The sequence below is a fragment of the Papaver somniferum genome, unplaced genomic scaffold, assembly GCF_003573695.1.
Source record: "Papaver somniferum cultivar HN1 unplaced genomic scaffold, ASM357369v1 unplaced-scaffold_15, whole genome shotgun sequence".
Classification (NCBI taxonomy): Eukaryota; Viridiplantae; Streptophyta; class Magnoliopsida; order Ranunculales; family Papaveraceae; genus Papaver; species Papaver somniferum.
This window is the reverse complement of record NW_020624376.1, coordinates 138,191-155,547: the sequence shown is the minus strand read 5'-3', so window position 1 is coordinate 155,547 and position 17,357 is coordinate 138,191. Positions and strand designations below refer to the sequence as shown.

At 37.8% G+C, this 17,357-nt stretch overlaps 1 protein-coding gene and 1 pseudogene across 1 annotated transcript in view; both read right to left on the bottom strand.

The window, feature by feature from the left end:
* Nucleotides 1-4,754, bottom strand: part of LOC113335544 (codeine O-demethylase-like) — a 24,235-nt gene extending 19,481 nt beyond the window's left edge. Inside the window, exons 1-2 of the mRNA XM_026581581.1 lie at nt 4,494-4,754; nt 4,220-4,405 (exon numbers count right to left, since the gene is read on the bottom strand). Of these exons, the coding sequence (XP_026437366.1) occupies nt 4,220-4,405; nt 4,494-4,754 (447 nt within the window). The remainder of the gene's footprint in view (nt 1-4,219; nt 4,406-4,493) is intronic.
* Nucleotides 4,755-13,433: 8,679 nt separating this feature from the next.
* Nucleotides 13,434-15,591, bottom strand: LOC113335640 (annotated as a pseudogene).
* Between the last annotated feature and the right edge of the window lie 1,766 nt (nt 15,592-17,357).

Here is a 17,357-nt window from a genome sequence, read left to right as displayed (position 1 = left end):
CCCCCCCCTCCCCCCCCCCCCCTCTCTGCAACAGTACCACCATGTCCGTCTCCATCACCACCATCTTCTCCCCAAATCACTCCACCATCTACGCCACCAAATCACTCTACTCTACCTATAACCAAAAACCCATCATCACTATCACGTTTTACATCAACTAATCTCCTCAATTTCTCATCTCTGCTCACTGAAACCCTAGGTGAGAAATTGAAGATATAAGTTGATGTTAGAGCAACAATTGGAGCATGAGATGACCCAGGAAGAGAAATAGAAGGATGGGTCGACGTGATGGAGCTGTTATTTCAAGGAATTAGGTGAGTTTCACCAAACCCTAGTTCTACTGTTTTAGGGGAAAATTGGGGGAAAACCCTAAATGTGTAATTGGGTATAAATTAGTAGTATGTGGTGTGTGTAAAGGTTACTGTGTATCTCTCTGGACTAGCCAGTAGAGAATTGAGACAATTTTTAGCTAATGAATTTCAATTTCAGTTGCTTATCTGTTGATAGTTAATGTTGCATATGTTTTTAGTTATCTCAAATGTTGCTAGTTGTGTCTGAATTATCACATATGATGAATGTTATTGCTTTATCCATGTTTAGCATGAGCTAAATAGCACTAGGCCAAGGCTCAGCTGAAGCCTTGTGCACTGTCAAGTGACTAGAAGCTAGGATAGTTACTTCCATGCAATGTTTTGCTTGAGCAAATGGGAGATACCAATGCACATAGTGCCTGTGATTGGCTGTGCTGTCAAAAGACAGCCAATGCTAGGGGCAGACTATTGAGCAATTTAGTATTCTTCTATTTCTAGATGTATGCATATGATCAAACTCAACCTAGAAACATGTCATTTGATTAGGACACAAGGTGGATCCTAAGCCTTGGCTTACCCACCAATTCCTTCTCAGTCACTTACATTTTCAGTCCTGTGTGCTTTCAATTCAGTTTATTTTCTTGCCTTTTTTTTCTTGCACTTTGAAGCCTTTTGTGCACTGAAGTCAGTGCACAAACTCACCTCTGCCCTTGGCTTCCAAGCCTTGGTTCTTGTCTGTTTTCCTTGCTGCTGTGGTTCTTTACTAGGTTCTTTCCTTGCTGTGGTTCCTTGCTGCTGTGGTTCTTGTCTGTATGCCATATTGCTTTGCCTTGCATCATCACTACACACTTTAGCTAGGAAGACTTCTTGTATGCTCCTCTCCCTGTGGACAAACCCCCACTCATCACTATATTATAAATCTTGACCTTGTATACTTGCAAGTGTTTTGTGTGCTTCCCATTTCCACACCATCTTTCCATTAGCTGGTACATCCCCTCACCAACATATTTCTTCACCACATATGGTCCATCCCATATAGTTTTTCCTTTCTTCTATCTTCCTTGTTTTCGATAAGGTGGCATTTCTCTTATGTCTAACTCTCTTGGTTGAAAGTCTTCCCTTTTAGGTTGCTTCGGATATTTAAATCCTTCTGTTCCTTCGATTCCCTTTTGAGTTAGGTTACTATTACTCCCTTCTGCCTTCGAGGATTCTCCATTCTTATCATCTTCTCCTTTCTTTGCTATAAAATGAACCATCAATCTTTCGCACCTTTTGCTCTCTTCTGCGTCTTTTTTACAGACGTTACTTCTCTTAATCGCACGCTCTTCACTTTTCTCTACATCGATTTCATTATATGTATTCGCTTCATTGGTGTCTCCTTTTATGATTCCAACACCTTGGGGCAATGGGAACTTAATGCACTGATGGTATGTGGAAGCCACACCCAGGATGCTATGTAACCATGGTCTTCCAATCAATGCGTTGTATGGAGATTCGACATCTACAACACAAAATGTTACTTCTGTAGAGATTGTCTTAAGTGGTATTCGCATGGTGACTTCTCCTTTCGGCTTGTTTGTCGTTCCATTGAAGCCGTATATTTTGTATGTTGACGGGATCAAATCTTCATCTCTTCCTCCCATTGTCTTGTATGCATGATAAAAGAGAATATCCACAGAACTTCCCGAATCAATTAGTATCCTATTTATCGCCCACGCGAGGTCTTTTTCCTCTTCTTCCTTGTTCGGTTTTTCTTTCGGGATTATATCTAACTTAACCACTAATGGACTGTCGTGAAATTAACCTCCTCCAGTTACTTCTTCTGTGCTAAATGTTATTGGTTGTTTCTGCCATTCTTTGAGCTTTGGTATCTTTGCTAAATTAAGAATTTCTTTTCCTTCGGCATCCCTCGCGTATACCCGGCTCAACACGTTGTCATGGAAGTCCTCTATGCTTTTGTACGAGTGTATTATTGAATTGCATTGTAAATTTTTGGCACTCGCTCTCACTTCAATGAGAAAGGTATTTTTTCCTTTGTCTGCTCCTGACGATGATCCTCCTGTTGTTGGTTGCGCTGGTGGTGGTGGAGGTAGTGGCGTAGCTAGGAAGTGATTAAGCTTTCCTTGTCCAATCATTCTTAATATAATTCTTTGAATATTCTTGTAGTTATTTGTTGTGTGGCCGTGGAAACGATGATAAGCGCAAAACTCTTTACTTCTTCTTCTCGATGGTGGTTCTTTCCCAAGGTTGGGTGGTGGTGTTATCTCCTCCATCAATATAACAGCTTCCCAAACTTTCTCCAAGTTTGTGTTAAGAGGTGGCATCATGACCTCTATTCCTCTGTAGTTCGTACCCTAATTGTAATACCTCTTATTTCCTCCATATCCGTCTTCATGATCATCATATCTTGCCACTTTGTTGTTTCCTCCGTGGTTGTTATGCTGCCTCTCCATGTACTCTTTTTTCGTACATTTCTTGGTCTCTGCTACTCATTGCAACCTCTATTGATTGATCTTTTGCGATTAATTTCTCTTTGCTTCCCTGCGAATTACTCGCAACTGCATTTGCCATCCTTGGTAATAGACTAGAATTCCATGTCCTTTCGTTCGTTACTGCGATCAGGTAAGACTCCATATCTCTCTGCTTTTCTTCGAGTGCGATGTACTCCTCTTGGTACTCGCGCAGCACAACCATTGTTATTCTGTCTTTCATTCTAAATATCTTTGTAAACAACAAGTCAGTTGGTAACAATGCATTGATGTATGACAAGATGATATTTCTTTAATCCACTCGCACTGCCATTTCACTACTCATTGTCCTCCATTTGTTGATCATATCTCGCAGACTTTCGTTTCTTATCTTTCGTAGGCTGAATGCTTTTTTCAATTCCTGGTTTTAGCATACTACTGCTGATGTATTGCCCAAAGAACAGACTCTATAAGTGCTCGAATGACTTTATTATTCCTAATGGTAACCCATCGAACCACTTCAAGGCTTCTCCTACGAGGCTGGCTGTAAATAACTTGCATAAGACTGCCTCATTATCCTCATATTGTAACAAATCCAAGTTGTATGTCTTTATGTGCTGAATTTCCCATGTAGATCCATCAAAGATGCTAGGAAACACAGGTAGTGCGCACTTTCTTGGTATTGTTACTGATTGTATCCTCTGTGCGAAGGGTGTTCTTGCTTCTTCTTCTATCACATCCTCTAATTGTCTTCTTCCTCCATCTTTCCCTTTAGTTACTAATTATCTTAATTTCGCTATTTCTCTTCGGATTTCAGGATTTGTGAATATGTCTTCTTCTTATTGTTCCCTTGGTCTTTTCAACCGGGATTCTCTCATCCTGTTTTCATGTCTGCTTTGCCGTATTGCCTCTTCTCTCTGTTGTCGTTCTTCATCATTTCTTCTTTCCCTGTTTCTAGCGCCAAAGTAGAAAATCCTACTACTACACCCCTTAAACCGTCTATATATCAAACTATGAAGACAATATGAAGAATACCAAGAAATAATTTTATTAAGTATAGAAATCAATACAAAGACGATAGATATAATCCTAACTTGGGAAACAAATATCTTTCTCTCTCCTAAAGTATTATCTCCTTTCTCAAAAAGATCTCTCTCTACCACAAGGTTGGTTGGTCATATATATAGGGATTTTATATAGTGGAGGACAGCTAACAAAGCCCCTATTTTCGGATCTAACATGCGATGTCTTCGCACCCATGTATCTGGTCTTCTCGCACGTGCTCCTCAACTTCGTATAGCTCTCACACTTTACTCGTGACTTTGTGACGTCATTGATTCCATCATTTAAGATATGCTACGTGCGAACTTCATTCGCTCCTTAGTAACTCAGTTGTCTCGCATGCTTATTCACGTGTTCGGTATTTAACCCCTACATGACCATTCCAAACATATCTCCCCAATAAAGTTTTTGGTCTTCTAATTGAATAAAACTTTGCCCAAATCCTTCTGTATCCCCTTTTTTCTTCCAAAATCTCTGCTTCTCGTCCATTGAAAGATTGAACAAACCTTGAATTTCAGATTTCATTTTCTCCACCGATAAAGTGTCAACTCCATGGTTTACCACCTACATACATCATAAAAATTTAATTAGTTACTTTCTATTCACTTCAACATCCTAATAATCTTAACTGACCAACAAAAAACATACATACCTGAAAGAAACCCCAGTCTTTGCAAGCAGAGTGAAGCTTGTCCAATTCTAACTCTCCAATGATGGGCTCTGGAGAAAGCAATTTCTGCAAATCGATAACAGGTACTGATTGAGATGTACTGGAGACATTACTCAACGGTTCCTGAGCAACACGTATGTATCGAGCAGGAACTTCTGGAAGTGATTGTTTTGCCAACTCCTGAACAATAGTTGATAAAAACAAAGAACCACCACCTGGATTTACTAATTTTGGTGTCTCCATGAATCTTCAAAATACAAATGTAGCTCCCTGATGAACAGCGTAAGAACTCTAGCACTTTCTATCTAGTTATTATCTATCTTTTTATTTTCCATTGACGTTTTAATGAACTTTTTTTTCCATTGATGGCGGCGCGTCCAAATTTGACTGCAACTCACATGGATCAATTCTAACCTCAGATGATAACTTTCACAAGTTCACGAAGAGAGAGAAAGAGCGACGACGTGTCATAGGAGATTTCCAAAGCGATTGTAGATCTGAAAACTTCAAGCTTGGTCATGGCGTCGAAATCTGATTCTTCTCCTCCTGCTATTGATTCTCAGAGAGTTTTGGTTCAGTCATCTCAGGTTACTGAAGGAACAACCGTAGTCTCACCGGATTTCCCATCTTTGGTCGAATCTTAGGGTGATAAGAGAGATTTGTTGGTGAACCCTAAGAAAGATGATGTTGCTTGTTTGGGTTAATGGCAACTGCAAGATGAAACTTAGCTTATATAAAGACAACTCTCTTTATTGATGTTTAGAAAATCTCTCAAAACTAAACACAAGCTCTAATCTTGCTCATATGATCAACCACAACTTTGGTGATCATATATATATAGAACTATGAATTTCTTTTCCTAGTCATATTACCTTATTACATCTCTTTCCTTTTCTTAGAACTAGATGACTTCTAATTCTCTTAGGATTACATCAATTTCCTAATCTTGTCCTAACCAGCTTGTTAGTGACTTCTATGTTGAAGTTAATCCAACATTCTCCCCGTTAAGATTCAACCTTACCCATGACATATCTTGTACTCCAATCAGTTATCTCATTTCTTCAAACTTGATCCGAGCTAATTCCTTTGTCAATATATCTGCTTTCTGCTCAGTTCCAGGTATGTGTTCTACGTTAATGACCTCCTTCTCGATGCATTCTCGTATGAAATGATACCTTTTGTGAATGTGTTTTGTCTTCCCATGAAACACTGGATTTTTAGTGAGTGAAATTGCAGACTTATTATCAATCTTGATGAGAACTTTTTCAGGTTCTCTTCCTTTGATTTCACACAACAGTTCTTGAAGCTATATTGATTGTTTAGATGCTTCTGTTGCAGCCATAAACTCAGCTTCACAGGATGAGAGTGCTACAGTGTCTTGCTTCTGTGAACACCATGTAATAGGTGCTTCTCCTAGATAAAATATATGACCAGTTGTACCTTTTCCATCATCTTAGTCAATATTATGACTGCTGTCACTATACCCAACAATTCCTCTTGATCCCTTTTCTTCTCTTCTGTATACTGATGTTTCTTTAGAGCACTTAAATAATCTGATTTCTCTTAACTTATAAACCTTATGCTCTTGTCCTTTTACTTCAAAACCTTCTGGTTGTTCAACATACACATCTTCTCGCAATTACCATGTAAGAATGTTGTCTTAACGTCTAAGTGGTGAATTTCCCATGAGTTTTATGCTGCTTCTGCTATTAAGAGACGAATTGTCTCTAGTCTAGCAACTGGTGCCAAAACTTCATCAAAGTCTATGCCTGATTCTTGAACGTATCCCTTAGATACAAGTCTTGCCTTATATTTGTTCACAGTACCATCAGCATTCCGTTTTATTTTGAAGATCCACTTAAGACCAATCACTTTTACCCCACCTGGCTTATCAACTAGAAACCAAGTCTTGTTTCTGTTGATTGAAATAATTTTTTCTCTACATGCTTGTGTCCATTTAGTCGAGACCTTTGCTTTATGAAAATTCCTTGGTTCATCATTAACAGAAAGTAGCATAATCTCACATTCTTCTGCAGCTTGAAGAACATAATCCTCCAGATACTGTGGCTTTTGTATCTGTCTTGTTGATTTTCGCAGTGGAATGGGTTGAATTATTTCATCGATCTCCTCTTCTTCTTCTTCTACTTCTTCGTTATTCTCAGTGTTTTCATTATTCTATTCTTCTTCTTGATTAACATCATTGTTTCCATTGGTATTGATGATTATGGGTCCTTTGCCTTCATCAATTACTTGACCCCATATCATGTGAAACATTCCTGGATCCTTACTTGGTCCATCATTAGTTTATTTCCAGTTCCAGTTTTCTTTTTCATCGAATACCACATCTCGACTCACTATTACTCTTTTCCTTGTTGGGTTGAATAATCTGTAAGCTTTGGATCCAGGATCGATTTCTAGATTCACAAGAGTCTGAGATCGATCATCCAGTTTCTTAAGTGTTTCAGAATCAATTTTTGCGTATGCTTTGCAACCAAACACTCTTAAATGATTTATGTTTGGTTTTCTCTTTCGCAAACTTTCATATGGAGTCATGTCTTTCAGAGCTTTTGTAGGTATCCTGTTTATTAGGTATGTGGAGTGTCGTACTGCTTCTCCCCATAAATAATTAGGTACCTGCATAGCCTTTAAAGAACTTCTTGTCATCTCCATTAGAGTCCTGTTTCTCCTCTCCACCACTCCGTTTTGTTGTGGGTTATATGGTGCCGTGAGTTACTTTTTGATTCCATTTGACTCACAGAACTTGTTGAACTCTAAAGAAATTAACTCTCCTCCTCTATCAGTTCTAAGCATTTTGACCTCCTCTTTTAACTCTTTTTCTATCAGATTTCTGAAAGCTTTGAATCTGTCAAATGCTTCACTCTTTTCTTTCATAAGAATAGACCACATATATTTTGAGAAGTCATCTATAATAAAAAATATGTATTTGTTATTTTCAAGGGTTTGTGGTGTAATAGGACCACATAAATCAGCATGAAAAAGCTCTAATGGCTTTGAGGCTCTGAATGTTGTTGCTTTTGGAAAAAACCTTGACGCGTTTGTTTCCCAACTAAACATGATTCACAGATCCTTGATTCATCGTTTATCTGTGGTAGCCCTCGAACCATCTTGTTCTGAGACATAGTTTTTAAGGTTCTGAAACTTATGTGTCCTAACCTTGCGTGCCACTTCCATGTCTGATCTTCCAGTCTCATATTCAGACACAATGGCCTTCCAATCATGAGACTTATCTTGTAGATTCTATTCTGTGAGCGTGAGACTCTAACTAAAAGTCTTCCACTTGGGTCATGAACTGTTAGATAATCTTATCGCATTCTAACATCACATCCAACTTCTGTAGCTTGTCCTAAACTTAGAATGTTGCTTTGTAAGTTTGGGATGAAGTAGATGTTTGTGACAAGCTTCTGTTCTCCTGTCTTGCTCTGAAATAGAATTGATCCTTTCCCTTCAATTTCTACAGAATATCCATCCCCAAACTTCACTTGTCCTTTGATTTTCTCATCGAGTTCAGAAAAGTAGTGTCTCTTACCAGTCATGTGATTGCTGGCTCCATTATCTAAATACCAGATTCCTTCTTCTCCATCCTTTGATTCGTGGTTCTTTAGTATTAGTTTCCTTTCGTTTAAGAATACAACTTCGTGCATGAAAAGAGCTGTACTGCTTCCCTTGTTTCATTCTTGTTTGCTTCTTCCATCTTTTGAAGTGTCCTGGTTTATCACATCTGTAACAAATAATGTTTGATCTATCCTTCTTTTTTTTCCCTTGGTTTTGATCATTCTGATTTGTTGTTCTATCTTGTGAGTTAAACCTTCCTCCCCTTCCTCGGCCTCTGTTTACTCTACCACCTCTTCCACGACCTCTTCATCTTGTCGCAGAGTTTTGTTGGTAAGAGTTTGTGTACAAGAGTTTTACTTGAGTTTCTCCATTGTTTTCTTCATCAAGGATTCTCTCTTCATATGCTTTCAATCTTCCAATTATATCTTCATATCTAGTCTTCTTTAAATCTAAGACTTGTTCGAGAGAAGCTATGATATGAATATACTTGGATCTTGGTAAACTATTGATAAACTTTTTTACCATCTTATCTTCATCAATGGATTGTCCAAGTGACGCAGCTTTTGAGGCTATCTATGATAGCTTTCCTGCAAAGCTATCAATAGTATCATTGTCTTTCATCTTCACTCTTTCAAATTCAGACATTAAGGTTTGCAGACGGGCTTCTTTAAATCGATCAGCTCCGAGATTACGTGCCTTTATTGCATCCCAAATTTTCTTTGAAGTTTCCTGTTCACCAACTTGTATAAAAAGACATTCTGGTATTTCTTGAAAGAGTAATCCAATAGCAACATTGTTTTTGTCTGGGTCCAATGTACCAGGATCAATTATTTCCCAAACTTTGTAGATTTTCATCAGTACCTTCATTCTCATGGCCCATATTGTGTAGTTTGTGGCGTTGAGGATTGGAACTTGTATTGATGGTGGCGTGAACTGTTTTGCACCCACAATGGTGGTTTCGTTTTCCATGGCTCAGAAACAAGCTCTGATACCAATTAATGGCAACTGCAAGATGAAACTTAGCTTATATAAAGACGACTCTCTTTATTGATGTTTAGAAAATCTCTCAAAACTAAACACAAGCTCTAATCTTGCTCATATGATCAACCACAACTTTGGTGATCATATATATATAGAACTATGAATTCCTTTTCCTAGTCCTATTAACTTATTACATGTCTTTCCTTTTCTTAGAACTAGATGACTTATAATTCCCTTAGGATTACATCAATTTCCTAATCTTGTCCTAACCAGCTTGTTAGTGACTTCTATGTTGAAGGTAATCCAACATGGGTATCGAGGGGACTGCTAATGGAACTAATCAAAACAAGGTAGAGATTCTTTTACCAGTAAAAGATGGTATTATTAGAGCTGCAAGTGAAACTGATAATTCCAACAAGAAAAATTCAATTTGGGGTTTTTCAAACCCTGAACCTCAAGGATGGTGAAATCTCTTCCCTGTTCCAACCCCAATTCCTTCTCATTCTCCTTTGAAATTTACACCCCCTGTAGATTTAAATGGCAAGATGGCGGTGAATACATCTATAGTTGATTTCTCTAAGGGAATCAAAAGGTGTGAAGAATATGTGGTGGGTTTCTGTGTTGGTAAAAAACTTTCCTTCCCGGCAGTGAAGGAGGCTGTATCTAAGATTTGGAACCTCAAGAAATAGGTGAGTATCAAAATTCATGGTAATGGTGCTTTTGTATTTGAATTTAAAGATGATAAAGATCGTAGAAATGTGCTTGAAATAGGTTCCTTTTATATATCAAAGAACTTATTCACTGTGCGACCATGGTCTAACATGATTGAGGCTTCGATTTCGAGCATTAAGACAATTCCCATTTGGGTGTTGATTTATGGAGTACCACTGCATATGTGGGACTTAGAAGGTTTAAGCTTAATCTCCAGCTTCCTAGGAAAACCTATATTAGCTGACGACTACACTATCAATAAAACAAGATTAGTTTATGCTAGAATGTGTATTGAAATCGACATTGATTTCAAGTTTCCAGAGAATATCCCACTAATGATAGATGGGAAAATTGCTTTGGAACTTCCAGTGGAATATCAATGGAAACCTCCAAGTTGTGAAGTCTGTATGGTCTTTGGTCATTTGGCTAAAAACTGTAACAAAATCAGGAAAGTTGGTTGGAAACCAAAAAACAAGATAAAAGTTTTGAGAAAGTTCATACTACATTGGAAGGAAAGCAAGTTCTTGCTTCCAAGGAAATAATTGATGTGGAAGTTAATGGCAACTGCAAGATGAAACTTAGCTTATATAAATACAACTCTCTTTATTGATGTTTAGAAAATCTCTCAAAACTAAACACAAGCTCTAATCTTGCTCATATGATCAACCACAACTTTGGTGATCATATATATATAGAACTATGACTTCCTTTTCCTAGTCCTATTAACTTATTACATGTCTTTCCTTTTCTTAGAACTAGATGACTTATAATTCTCTTCGGATTACATTAATTTCCTAATCTTGTCCTAACCAGCTTGTTAGTGACTTATATGTTGAAGTTTAACCAACATTCTCCCCATTAAGCTTCAACCTTACCTATGACATATCTTGTACTCCAATCAGTTATCTCATTTCTTCAAACTTGATCCGAGCTAATGCCTTTGTCAATATATCTACAAAAAGCTTCAACAAAAAGCCCAATCAAGACGACAAGTACTGGCTATCACGGAGCTATTGTAACGAATACAATCTCAACAAGTGAATATGAGAATTGGAAGGCTGCTTCAAACAGAAAGTCTCCTGTTAAGAATGCTGTAATTGATAAGAAACGAATAATCAAGGCTAAGGGCAGTGACCCTTGTATCAAAGTGTCCAACAGTTTCAAAGTGTTGGACAATGAAAATCAGCATTCTTTTCATGATCAAGATAGAGTTCTAATTGAAGAGTGTGACGAAGACAATGAAGAATTCTATGAAGTGGAATCTGACAAATACGCTCACTTTTTGGCTTATGAAGACAAAAATAAGAAAACTGAAAAAGAGCTCTCAAGGCTCAAATGGAATGGCGAAATTCGGAATGAGAATTTGGGAAAAGGACAACGATCCGCAGCTTGGAAGCTAAAGTGATTTGATAGTGTTTTAGCACTAGTTTGTTTTGTTGCAGGATCTTTCATTGTGGTTGCTTAGTTAGGAGTTGGCTTTTGCCACTGTTTTAGTCTGTGTTTGTGCTTTTGGTGCTGGCGTTTGCCGCCACCTTTTGTCTCGCTTAGGCGCTCCTCCCCTGTACTCTTTTTTCTGTTTTAATATAATCTCAACCTTTCTCTTCAAAATAAAAATAAAAAAGTGCTTTGGTAGACAGTGAAAGAGCACACAGAATGTTTCTGGCATTGGCGGAACCTCAGTTTCCGCAAAATTACTTTTTTCTTTTCTCTTTTTGACGCCGGAATCAGCCGGATACTCGGATTCCGCCAACTTTTAATTGGGTGAATATTCTGGATCACACAGCCAAGCACCAAGGACCATAGTGGTTGTACTAAGTGGGTGATTAAAAACAAAGCTAATTACTGGACTTACCACGAGTTTCTAACTGTGCATTGCATCTTCAGCTGAGATATTCGGGAGAGGGCCATATAGCTGTCCTTGTGAATGCATCATCTTTCTCTACCTCTCTCTCTTTACTTGTGTGACTGTGAGAAAAATAGAGAGTGGCGCTTTTAGAGATTTTTAATTTGAACCCCAAAACTTCCTCATGATCCAAATTTGAACCTTAACCCAAATTTTGTGATTACATTATGACCCAAATTCTACTTATGAGAATGATTAGAGGTCTATTTTTTGAAAGGTCTGGGAAAACTCACTAGGCTCCTAACGTACTGTATGTGTCTCTCCCACTCTGTTCAAATCAATTGTAAATAAACATTTACTACTTACTATATATGATTGTGGCAATCCAAATGCATCAATTAGTGTTGATCAACTTGCGATTTGTGCATCAGAATTTCGGAAATCGAATCAAATTGGCAAAACAGATACTTAATGGACACATTGATGGTGAGTAAGTGAGGGAAATCTGTAGAAAGACGGGAGAACTTGTTTCTGAAGATGGGTCCTCCTGCTGATAAAGCAAGGACTTGACCTAATGAACTGAGATTCTTTAATCTGTTTAACCATTGTGTTGATCTTTGTGGGTTCTGCTCCTTTTTAATGGAGAAAGTTGGTGATAAAAAGCAAAGCTAATTTCTGGACCTACAGTGAGCTCCTAACTGTGCATTGCATCTTCAGCTGAATAGGGTAAGCGAGCCATATAACTTGACTATAACAAGAACATTAACCTGTGTCCTTTTGAATGCCAAAAAGTTGGTTGGACTTATTTAACCTCGCGTTTTTAGGGGCCACTCAAAAGGATTTAGGGGCCAACAATAAAACTAAAAAGGTCACCCAAAGGGAAAATGTAGCCAGCCCTTATCTCGCGTAATTCGTAATGGCAAAATTATCTTTATATATTCGGAGGATATGATAACATTTTTATCCTCCGATTGCAATCGGAAGCCAGAATATTACCCAAACTTCCGATTGTAGTCGGTGCAGTATTAGAATGATTTTTGTTTCATTTTTTCCATTTGTTTTTCATTTTTGAGTTGTTAGAGTTATAGAGAAGAAGGTGAGGGAAAAAAGGGAAAACCCATTTTATCACTACAAAAATGGATGGATATGAAGAAGAAGGTGAGAATCATGGCGAAGAACAAAATGTCGAGGGTTCACGACCGTTTAGAGAAGACGATTTGGGGTATATGTTGAATGATCCAAACTTTTGTGGAGAGGAAAACCTAGACGACCCTTTCATGGAAGAAAATGGAGAATTGCCTGATATTGAAGCTAACGATGCATGTAAAACACAGGTATCGCAATTGGGGCCATTTGAAGTTGACGAAGTGTGTGACTATCGGAATCGCAACCACCGACTACATCGACGGGTACTTCTTCTTCGCGTTCTTCTTCATTTGCAGCAACAATTTCTTTATTTCTTGCTAAAATCCCAATCTTTAGATCGATACCCCGAGCAACGTTTTTGGTTCTAGGTCTGTGGGTTTCATTTCCCTTATCCATTGTTTTATAAACGAATCGACGATGTTTTGATTTTACGATTCGCGACGATGTTTCGGTTGAACACAAGAACGAGGGAAAGTTTTTTTTCTTCCATAATCGGAAGATAATATGAAACTGGAAGAAGAAGAGTTGAAATGAGTAGAATTTTTTTTTATTTGGTTTTTATACAGTTTTACCAGAAGGGCATTTATGTAACTTCAATATCATATATGGTACCCCTTAACCAGAGTCTTTGGCTGGGTATAAATTGATGGCCCCTAAATCCTTTCGGGTGGCCCCTAAAAACGCGAGTTTATTTAAAGCTGAAACAGATCAGATTACAGCCATGTACATCAACAAGAGACACAAACAAGCAGACACCTAATACAATGAACAGCAAGGAAAGTAACTGTTCTTTTGGCAACAAACATCGAAATCAAACCTAACATTTACTCAAGTACAAGCAGGCAGACTTTCCAATCAAATTTCAACAATGTTTCAAGGACAAAAGGAATAAACAAAAAACAGAAGTTAAATCAGCGTGGCGGAAGACTTTAACCTACACTAGCTATGGTGATAAGAATGACTCGGTGAATGATGCAGCTAAAGGATGCACAACAAAAGTAAGGGAATATGGCAACATCTCTGGACTCAACTCATATATAATACTTCACTCAATAGCGAAGTTCGTTACTCCAACAATATTCTCTCATTAAAACACCAAACTAGAGTTATACAAGCGAGTTACTGTCTTCATCACCTTCTCCTATCCTCATTGAGTCGAGGAATGATTTTTTTCCGTCGAGTATACGCAAAAATAATTTCTTCAAATAATCATCATACCTGATTGTTCTGAACAAGGCAGGAGTCTCTGGTGTGATCATGCTAGGTATTGGACCTATTTCCGTATCCGCTTTAGGATTCTGAAATGTTGCAACAGAGAGCCTCTCCTTTGATGAGTTTATTGTTGCCCGGTGCTCCACGCTACGGTAAATCCCATTACTCATTATCTGTCAAAAGAAAACAAGAAATAACTAGTAGTCAACACACATACTTGTGGTTGAGGACCAAAATTCTGCACATGCCCTGGACTTGGATAATTCGATTACATTAACTCTTCTTTTTACCTCTAAAATATCTCCAATGTTCACTACAAAGGCATTGTGTAGAGGTTTAATGGGAACCCATATCTTTTCTTTTCTAATCTGTAATCCATCCACTTCGTTGAGTTGAAGGAGGATCGTTAAAGCACCAGCATCTGAGTGTGGTGGTAAGCCAATTACGTGCTCTGGTTGAGGACAAGGAGGATAATAATTCATCCTTATTGTTTGTCTTCCGTCTTTAAACAACTCTGCCATGACCATAGTCTCTATTTGTAAAGCCTTTCCCATCAACTCAACGAGAGTCAAGGCTAGTTTATTCAACTCCAATGAGTAGGATTCAACTGTGTCCCTACATGAAGAGACGAATTCGCCAGTTAAAAAATCTTATGCAAGTTCAGTGTTTCAGGCTACTTTTGTAGGGTGGTGCAAGATAGATTGACACCACAGACTTTCAGGGCGGCATAAAAACTTACCTCATCCGTTAGTTTGCTTGTATTACTGTAATAATATAATATGTAGAAATAAGCAAAAACAAATATGGGAACGCGAACCATGTATCTTGAAAGCAAAAGAGACAAAGAAATAACCTCAAAGATGGAGGGAGTTTGGGGAACAGCCTAGGCTTCCTCATATGTTGGGGTCGAGTGAGCATGTAAAACATGTCGGCCCAATCAAGTTTCTGGTCTTCTGATTGAACAAACATTTGTCCAAATCCCTCCACATCCCTTCTTCCTGCCAAAATTTCATTTTCTCATCCACTGGAAGATTGAATAAACCTTCAATTTCTGATTTCACTTTCTCCACCAATAAAATGTCAACTCCATGGTTTACCACCTACAGATTAGCGTGAATCACTCAAGTATTAGCAAGCCACTATTTTGTTAAAGCCAGATCCTTAACTAATTGGGCTTTCAAATTCCTGCATACCTACAAAACTAAATTTCTACACAGAATCATAATTGAATCGTCATGTACCTGAAAGAAACCCCAATCCTTGCAAGCAGAGTGAAGCCTTTCCAATTCTAACTCACCAATAATGGGTTCTGGAGATAGTAATTTCCGCAAATCGATAACAGGTATTGTTTGATCTATCATGGACACACCAGAGAGGTCATTTAAAGGCTCCAGATCATTGCGTATGTATCTAGCTGGGACTTCCGCAGGCGATTGTTTTGCCAGTTCCTGAACACTAGGTACAAACAAAGAACCACCATGATTAATCAATTTTGGTGTTTCCATGATTTTTCCAAATTTATCAGAATATGAATTCAGTCATACTATCTCAATAACTTATCTACTCTTTTTTGTCGCACTACGATTCCACCGACGTTTTAATTTGTTTATTATTAATGACAAAGCCTATTTTATACATCATTTATTTACAACTAGTTCCTTGTCTGTACTCTGTACACAACACACACTACATGCCCAACTGTCAAACTACGTTATCCTGACCATGCTCGACAACTTGCTGAATTCCATGAGGCAAATGATTTGGCCGCCAGCAACTCAGCTCGCGTGGAACTAGCGTGTTTGGTATCTATCATATTCACATCCCTAGTAATAAAAACTAGTAGGAGCAAGATACAAAAAGCTAGTTGCCACATAACTTAAATCAAAACATGACAGATATCGATTAACAACTAATTATAAGCCAAAGACAACCCAAAATTCATTTTAACAAACACTTAGTAGTCTAGCTGGTAAAAACTAAAATTCATAATCAACTACTCCCTCCGTTCCTTTTTTAATAGGCTGGTTTTCTAAAATAAATGTTTCAAAAAAATAGGCTGGTTTTCTAATCGGTAAAGTCAAATGTTACTTTAGTTTTTTTGGACCACTTTTTTTTTTTAACTTCTTTTGATGACAAGTGTCATGTGGACCATTTCACTATACTTCTTTTGCTGACAAGTGTCATGGGACCACTTCACTTCACTTCTTTTATTGACAAGTGTCATGAGGACCACTTTCAATGATTAGTTCTCTTAATTTCCTTAATTTTCTCTAAAAACAAAACCACCCTATTAAAAAGGAACGGAGGGAGTATTTACTTACTAAGAAGATTCGGGAAACTGCGAGAATCCCAAATACAGCCGCAATCAAGTACGTCCATCTCAGGGACGGGCCTGGCAAGGGGCTAAAGGAGGCTATAGCCCGTCCCTAATTTTTGGGTAAAAAAATTTTACTATAGAAACTTAGGTTAAATTTTATGTTTAGCCCACATATTAGTTGTATTTAGCTAACAGTATGTGATTTTTAGCCCATACTATAAGATGATCAAAATTTAAGTGATGTTTAAAGTAAATAATCTTCTTCAACTCACTACCTTTCTACTCCTACTTTCTCCTCTTTTGGTAATCACTTTGTTTTTCTGTTATTTGCGTTCGTTTTAATTTTTATTTCCCTAACTATTTAGTAGTGTACGGGTGGATCACTATTTAGCCACTAATTATGTGATGTACTCCAAAAAAAATTCCCGCATCCTTCGGCCGCATTATCAACTAACAAAATTCCTAATAAATGAGTGATTTGATTGATTGATTCTGAAGATGGGTCCTGCTCCTGCTGATAAATGAAGGAATTAGAATAATGAAATGATGAGAATGTTTAATCTGTTAAGTGTTGTGTTGATTTTTGGGTTTAATTTCCTTCTTGTTTGATTATGAAAATGAAAAGAACTATATGTTATATTGTTTCAGTTAAAGAAGACATCTTAATGGAGAATTTTCTTGATTAAGAAATGGGCTTGGAAAAGGGAGGTTGACAATGGGTTTGGGTTAATAACTTTACAGAGGAGAAGAGAGAAAGTTGAAAAATGTTGAAAATGAGGAGAAGAGTGGGAGGACTCTCATCGATCAGGGAGTGAGTGTGTGTTTATTATCTCCCTAATTCAGGGGTGAGCATTGTTTGGATTGGATCGGTTTTAGCCTCTCCGCATCCAATCCAGTACCTAACAGTTTTCAAGTTTGGCATTTGCGTCCGAGCATCCAATGAATGAATGATGGACAATCGCATGACGCAATGGATTTTCTTTTTTCTTTTGCATCATTAAATTTATGAAACTACTAAAATATTATTACATGAGGGTATGTGGTTCTAAAGATTCATCAATTT